The sequence below is a fragment of the Colobus angolensis genome, unplaced genomic scaffold (assembly GCF_000951035.1).
Source record: "Colobus angolensis palliatus isolate OR3802 unplaced genomic scaffold, Cang.pa_1.0 Scaffold665, whole genome shotgun sequence".
In the NCBI taxonomy this organism is placed as follows: Eukaryota; Metazoa; Chordata; class Mammalia; order Primates; family Cercopithecidae; genus Colobus; species Colobus angolensis.
This window is the reverse complement of record NW_012120321.1, coordinates 138170-146423: the sequence shown is the minus strand read 5'-3', so window position 1 is coordinate 146423 and position 8254 is coordinate 138170. Positions and strand designations below refer to the sequence as shown.

Genomic DNA, 8254 nt, shown 5'->3' with positions numbered 1-8254 from the left:
GGAACATAGAGCCAAACCGTATCATTATCTCCCTGAACCCTCCCAAATTTCATGTCCTTCTCACATTTTAAAACAAAATCATGCCTTCTCCACAGTCCCCCAAAGTCTTAACACATCCCAGCATTACCCAAAATGTCCAAATCCTAAGTCTCATCTGAGACAAGGCAAGTCCCTTCCATTTATGAGCTTGGAAAATAAAAACAAGAGGGTTACTTGGAGGATACAGTGGGGATACAGCAACTGAGTGAATGTTCCCATTTTAAAAGGAAAAAATTGGCTGGAAAAAGGGAGTTACAGGCCACAGGCAAGTCAAAAACTCAGCAGGGCACTCATTAAATCGTAAAACTCCAAAATAATTTCCTTTGACTCTATGTCTCAAAACCAGGGCACATCAGTGCAACGGGAGGGCTCTCAAGGCTTTAGGCAACTCAGGCCCTATAGATCTGCCTGTCTTTTTCTCATCTTCCTGTCTTATTCTGAGCCCTCCAAACTGTTCCAACCTCTGCCTATTACCCAGCTCCGAAGTTGCTTCCACATCTTCAGGTATATTTATAATAATGAACCACATCTCTAGTTTTCTGTATTAGTTTGCTGTTCTATTGTTCTCACATCTTCTGTATTACTTTGTTTTCACATTTGTTCTCATGTTGCTATAAAGAACTACCTGAGACAGTGGTAATTTATGAAAGGAAGAGGTTTAAATTACTCACAGTTCCCCAGACTGTATAGGTACCATGGCTGAGGAGGCCTCAGGAAACTTAATTATGAGATGAAGGGGAAGCCAGCATGTTCTACCTGACTAGAGCAGAAGGAAGGTCGGGGGAGCTGCTACACGCTTTTAAACAACCAGATCTTCTGAAAACTCCACGACAAGACTGCACTGTGGGGGTGGTCCTAAACCATTAGACGTGGAATGCCCTCAAACATCTCCATTTTACACAAATGCTTGCAAATGAGAGCCCCATGAAACTAAAGAACTGCCCCCAAAGAGTTTTTGTCCTTGTCTTTCCTCATTCTTAAATTTTTTCCCACTTTTTTTCTTAAAAGGAGGAACCAAACTGTGGCCTAGGGTTTTTTGTGTGGTGCGTCAATGTGTGCTGAGTGTGAGACTTCACATGTTTTAACGTTGAGTTGTTTCTGCCTGCTTACATGTCTTAGTGAATCTTTGAAATGCTTTTTCTTCAGTGCCATAAAGAAATAACACCTGAACATAAATTTAATTTCTTCAGCAAGGCCATTTTTTTTTTCTTTTTTTTTTACTTTCTGCAGAAAGTGTGCACTCAACAGCAGTTTAGTCATGAAACTACACTGAACAAAGGAGACAGGGTCATTTATAACTTGATGTGTCCACCTTACTGCTGTGTCTGGTTTCTACTGGAAGGAATAGGACCTCACATTCTGTATTAGTGCGGATTGGCTATCAACTTAGAACTTTTTAAGAGGCAAAGGCAGAGGAGAACAAAAGAAGGAGGAAGTAACTTGTGGAATGCTGAGAAAGGTAGAAACACCTTCAAATAAGGAAAAGGAACAGGCTATTACCTAATGCTTGCTTGGAAGAGTGTTAGCATGCCAGGGCAAATATTTAGACTAAATTGTGGGAGTTAAAAACATAAAGTACATTGATTTCTTTATTACGGCTAGCAGATATTTAAGAATGTTAGCACAGGTCTTTGAACAAATTTTGCTTCTAAGAGAAGTTACTATTTATTCTTAATTAGATGGGGAGGAAAGTCTTTGAAGAGGAACCTCTACTTTACTTTTTACAGTGAAGCAGGCTAGGGTCACTGGAGCAGTCTTGTTGTTGAGGTATTACTGGGAGTTCTTGAGAGGGTTGTCGTTTCACAGTTGAATGAGAAGACTTTTATAAAAAAAAAAAAAACTAATGAGGCAGAGTGTTTCATTTGCATAAGACACAAAAAACCAATCAGGATTGGATGTCTTATTTGCATACATACAAATTCTTGTTAGTTTCACTTCTTCCCTCTAGTGTGCATGCATGTCCTTAGCCTGACTTACTGCATGTTGTTTTATTTTGCTTACTATATATGTGTCACAGAGGCGTGTCTGGTTCTGTGTAACTTTCCTTATGTATACAGCTGCAGATCTGTCTAAGGCAAGCAGCCTGTGCAAGTTCCTTTATCCGAGTATGCCCCAAAAGAAAAGCAATGTGCTCACTGAAGGCCATCGTATATAGGCAGAGCTCACTGGTTGCAAAGGCTTTGGACTTTGCTTCCTTACCTGCGCTTGCAGCTTGATTTCTTAAACACTGTTATTTTTTGGGAGATGACTTCTACCAAGAACCTTGTCCTAACTGCCTGCCTAACTGTTTCCTTGTTTTTTCTTCTCTCATTAGTTTCTCTCTCCAGACTTCTATCACCTCCATGAGGGCTGAAAACACTGAGTGAGCAGCTCTTACATGCATTTTCTAGATGAGTTTTTTTAAACTCATTGTGTTGGGAGGGATTCTCTGTTTGACCACTATACATCATGAAGGTTTTAACACCCCAGACATTCCAAATAGGCCCCTTTGGCTGGTAGGAGCAAAATTTCCTTTATCTTCAGTGCTGAGGAGCTCAGTCTCTCCTCTTGTATTTATCTTCAAAAATAATAGTTCAATTTCTCATGCAAATATGCAGAGAAGCCATTTGAGCTTATCTTTGGGAGAAAAGGCATTGGAGAGGACCCTTTAGAATGAACTCCTGGACTATAATCAGGATTCTAAAGGACAACCTCTAAGGAGAAAATAAAAAAAAGTTCAGAATAAATCAAGGACTATAAACCAAAGAGAGATCCAAGGCTCAAAAGGACTTACCAGTTCCACTGGAGAAGAAGCTCAAAATTGGAGAGGCATTCAGTGGGCCTCTGTTGCTACTTTAGCTTCAAGTCTGGGCAAGTTTTATGGTGTTCTGAGTTTTGTCTGAGGCGCCAGATGTTCAAGTGTCAAATTGGTATTGATGAAAAGAGTCAAACACTTTAAAATATTTGAAGAGTTTTATTCTGAGTCAAACATGAGTCAGTAATGGCCTGTGACATATCCCTCTGGAGATCCTAAGAACATGTCATCATGGTGCCCAGGCTACAGCTTAGTTTTAATGCAATTTAGAGAGACATTAGACATCAATCAATATATGTGAGTTATACATTGACTTGGTCTGGATAGGCAGGACAACTGGGAGTAGGGACTTCCAGGTCATAGGCTATTTCAAGGATTTTCTATTGGCAATTGGTTGTTATATTGTTGTCTAAGTCACAGAATTAATAGACAAGAATGTCTGGGTTAACATAAAGGGTTGCTAATACCAAGGTTTTGTCATGCAGATGAAGCTGTCAAGCAATAGGCTTCAGAGAGAATAGACTGTAACTGTTTCTTATCAAACTTAATAAGTCTGTTCTATTGGTTTTAAGGTCTGTGTTGATGGTAGTGCTAATAAGTTTTTCCTGAATTCAAAAAGGGAGGAGGGTATAATGAGGCATGTCCTATCCCACCACCCCACTTCCCATCATTGCCTGAACTAGTTTTTCAGATTAACTTTGAAATCCACTTTGTTGAGAGTAAGGGTTCATTTAGATGGTTGGAGATACTTAAGATTTTATTTTTGGTTTACATCTACATAGAGTTGTTGAATAATTAGAACAGTAACCACAGGAAAAATAACCCAGTTAGATCGTATTGATTCTGAAAACTGCTCTATATTTTGTGCATAATATTTTACCTAATGTCATTATCCGCCTTCTGCTAATTAAGACAGAAACAACAACCATGTATTTTCTCCTATACATTTTTTCCTATCTCAGATATTATCAGTAAATACAAATTTAAAATTAATTGTTTGAATTTAGTGTTAAGAATTTATGATTCATTCCATTAGGTTGACATGTCTCAGTAACTAATATAAAATTTTTATCATTTTCCATGTTTTTAAACTCTTACCTTTACATATCACTCTTTTGAGATGCAAGAGTTTTTTGCTAAAGAAAAGCTTGATCTTGTGATTGTCTTTTAAAACTTGAGTAAATAATTATTTGCCTATAAATTATCATTCAAACTCATAATTGCTTATTTAAAACTATGTTCTCCTATTTCAAACTAACTTTCTTCTGAAACATCCTGCCCTGAACTTTCTCTGTGATCACTACTCACTGGAATGATTTTCAAGTATCCTATACTTTCATCATGCTTCTATTGATTGTGAAATGTTTCCTTTGGCAACAATAAATCCTACTAAAGCTTTCATCTCACCTCCTGAGTCAAATGCCTTACTAAAGTTTTTATTAATTATCCCATATTAAAGCAATTGTGCATTTTTCCCTCTGAAATACTGAACACTGTGTACTTATTATATAAAATTAATCAAAATAGTTACCCAAAGTCTCCAAGTCTATTCTCAGTAAATCTTTGTATTGTCCTTGTGAGCAAGGGATGTGAAACATGTGCTGTCCTAAATCATCTGATACTTTGGACTTAGTGTGGAATGAATGTAAGTGTGATCGTGTGCATGTTTCTGCACATGAATTATTAAATCTAAAGATTTAGAATTTTTTTCTTTATCATCAGTATAGATAATAAAAGTATCTTTATGTATTTTATTTCTAAGTTCTAGAAGGTTGGAACAATGTTTCCCTGTTACATTGCACTTCTTTTTGATACCTTTAATAAATGTTATACTGGCAATCAACCACTGAACTTTAGTCTTAAGATATTAATTTTTAACTTCTGTGCTTTATATTGTCATTTCAACTCCATGCTTAGTAACTACAAAACCATTGCAGATCAGTGTGTGAGGAAACTGACTCCATGAGGTCTGAGAAGTCAGCTTTGGTATTTCTGCTCCTGCAGCTCTTCTGTGCTGGCTGTGGATTCTGTGGGAAGGTCCTGGTGTGGCCCTGTGACATGAGCCATTGGCTTAATGTCAAGGTCATTCTAGAGGAGCTCATAGTGAGGGGCCATGAGGTAACAGTATTGACTCACTCAAAGTCTTTTTTAATTGACTACAGGAAGCCTTCTGCACTGAAATTTGAGGTGGTCCATATGCCACAGGACAAAATGGAAAACCAAGAACTATTTCTTGACCTCGCTCTGAATGTCTTGCCAGGCTTATCAATCTGGCAATCAGTTATAAAATTAAATGAATTTTTTGTTGAAATAAGAGGAACTTTAAAAATGATGTGTGAGAGCTTTATCTACAATCAGACACTTATGAAGAAACTACAGGAAACCAACTACGATGTAATGCTTATAGACCCTGTGATTCCCTGTGGAGAACTGATGGCTGAGTTGCTTGCAGTCCCTTTTGTGGTCACACTTAGAACTTCTCTAGGAGGCAATATGGAGAGAAGCTGTGGGAAACTTCCAGCTCCACTTTCCTATGTACCTGTACCTATGACAGGACTAACAGACAGAATGACCTTTCTGGAAAGAGTGAAAAATTCAATGCTTTCAGTTTTCTTCCACTTCTGGATTCAGGATTATGACTATCACTTTTGGAAAGAGTTTTATAGTAAAGCATTAGGTAAGAGATTTTGTTTTATTTTTAATTTGGTTATCAAAAGAAATATCTTTAAAAATTGCTATACATTGTCTATGACATACATATGCAGGTCAATGAGTTTTTATTTTAGAAAATATTGTAGCTGTTTTTCATAAAGAAAGTATATTTGTTCTTAATACCAGTAATATACTTAAAAAGATCATCAACAGAGATTATATTTTATATTTCCTCCAAATAGCGCAAATCTACATCACATATTTCAAGAATCGATTGTTAATCTGAATTTTATACCATTTCTATTGAAATAAGATGCTAATAATTCTTTTATCTCTCATCATATATTCAAAAAACAATCTTCACAAAGTCCTCTTTGAATTATGTTTTCAAGAGTCATTAAAATGAAACATTTTCTAGAATTCTTTAATTTCTTCGGTGATTACTTCACAAAAACTTGAAAAAATTAATTTTTAACTTCTGTGCTTATGTTGTCATTTCAACTCCATGCTTAGTAACTACAAAACCATTGCAGATCAGTGTGTGAGGGAACTGCCACCATTTTTAATAAAAAATATTATTAAAAGTTAAAAACCTATGGTCTTGTGGGGCATGAGATAGTAGAATTTTTGCTTTACTGATATACACCCCCATTTGACTTATTTTTATTTCTTTGCTTTACTAATAAAAAGTTCTTTTGCTTTGCAATTTTCATATACAGTTGTGATCTGAAGTAGTCAATGCAAGACATGTTTTTATCCAAATATGTTTGAGAAATACGTAGAAACACGAACAAAAGAGCAATCATATTAGACGCTAAAATACTGTTTAATGTATTCCGCCGAATTCTAATATATAGACTGTTTCACAGAAATAATATTCAGAGAATCCCACTTCACATGTCCTTAGCCTTAGGCATGATTTGGATTTATATGTATTGATTCACCTTAAATAATTTTGTATTCAGTAATCTCTGACTAGCAGCAAATAGCCTACCAGGCTTTATGGATGTAGGTAAATAATTCAAAGACCTTGGCCTCAAGTCTATATTAAGATATGAATTGAAAGAGGTACAGCTATATAGAGATCACTGGCAAACTTTGGTGAATTATGACTATAGTTAAAGCCCCCTGATAAGACTGAATTTAAAATAAAACAAAAGTGTTACCAAAGATGAATAAAGGGGTGAAAGAATATTTTCCTATAAACAAAAGTAGGTTCTGGCCATGCGTTCAAAAACCCCCAACAATTCTTGCTTTTTTTGCTTTTTTTTTTTTTTTTGAGACGGAGTCTTTAAAAATCATTTCACTTGATCATTGAGCAGCTTGAAATAAGAAATTAAATTAATAACTAGATTTATTCCATAGCTCCAACTTACTAAATTATTATTATATATTTTATAGAATTATCTATTGTGAGTCTAAATCAAGAGTACATATTAAAACAACTATAGGAAAAAGGATATCAATCAATTTCAATTCATGGTTTTATTTCCATAAGTTCTTATGCACAGGCATATTTCATTTTACTATACTTTGCTTTGTTGTGCTTCACAAAAAATGAAATTTACAAATTAAAGGTTTTTGAAAACCCTGCATCAAGCAAATCAATTTTGAATAATATTTTCAACAGAAAATATGTACTTTTTGACTCTATCTCATATTGATATTTATTGGATTTTTTCAAATGTTTGATTATTATATCTGTTATGGTGATCTTGGATCAGTTTTCTTTGATGGTTACATGTTTACCAGCTTGGGGACGCCTTGGTTTCTTCCCGTATAAGACTGCAAACTTAATTATAAATGTTGTGCATGTACTAACCGCTTCACTGATTTGTTTCCCCATCCCACTTCTTCTGAGGCCTTCGTATTCCCTGAGACACAGTAATATAACATACAATGACTTCTACATGTTCCAGTGAAAACTAGCAGTTCTCTCAATTTAAATCAAAATGTAGAAAGAAACAAGTTTAACGAGTACTATAGTTTAGATAGAGTTTGCTTGTCTCTACAAAATCGTGTGTTGAAATTTGATCACCAATAATGGAGGTGGGCATTGATGGGAGGTGTTTGGGTAATTAGAGTACATCCCTTATGAGTACATTAATGCTCTCCCTGGGGAAAAGGGTGAGTGAGTTCTCACTCTATTAGGTACTAGGAGAGATAATTATTAAAAAGAGCCAGGAACATCCACCCTCTTTCTTTTGCTTAATCTCTCATTTTCTGATCACTGCACTTGCTGGCTCCCAACATCTTCTGCAATGAGTGGAGGAAATCAGAGGTCTTTACCAGATGCAGATGTTGGTGCCATGGTGCCATGTTTCTTGTATATCCTGAAGAATTGTGAGCCAAATAAAAACCTTCTTGTTTTACAAATTAGACAGGCTCAGTTATTCCTTTATAGCAACAAAAAGGACTGAGACAGGCCAAAACCAACACCATTGTACCAAACAGTTAAACAGGATGTGAATGCAAAGGAAAAGTTTTTGGAGGAAACTAAAAGTGCTACTCCAGTATACATACAAATGATGAGAATAAATAAACATTATCACTGCAGATACAGAGAAAATTTGAGTTGTCTGGAGAGAAAATCAAATTAGCTAGCTGGCTACAGTGATTCATATCTGTAATCCCAGTGACTTGGGAGGCTCAGGTGGGAGAATGGCTTGAGCCCAGCAGTTTGAAGTCCAAGACTGCAGTGAGCTATGATTTCTCCACTGCACTTCAACCCAGATGATAGAGCAACACCACTTTAAAAAAAAAAAAAAA

The 8254-nt window shown here is 35.9% G+C and overlaps 1 protein-coding gene across 1 annotated transcript in view; it reads left to right on the top strand.

The window, feature by feature from the left end:
* The first annotated feature begins 4729 nt into the window (after positions 1–4729).
* Positions 4730–8254, top strand: part of UGT2A3 (UDP glucuronosyltransferase 2 family, polypeptide A3) — a 36298-nt gene continuing 32773 nt past the window's right edge. The window contains exon 1 of the mRNA XM_011925951.1: positions 4730–5510. Coding sequence (XP_011781341.1) covers positions 4796–5510 — 715 coding nt within the window. The 5' untranslated portion in view covers positions 4730–4795. The remainder of the gene's footprint in view (positions 5511–8254) is intronic.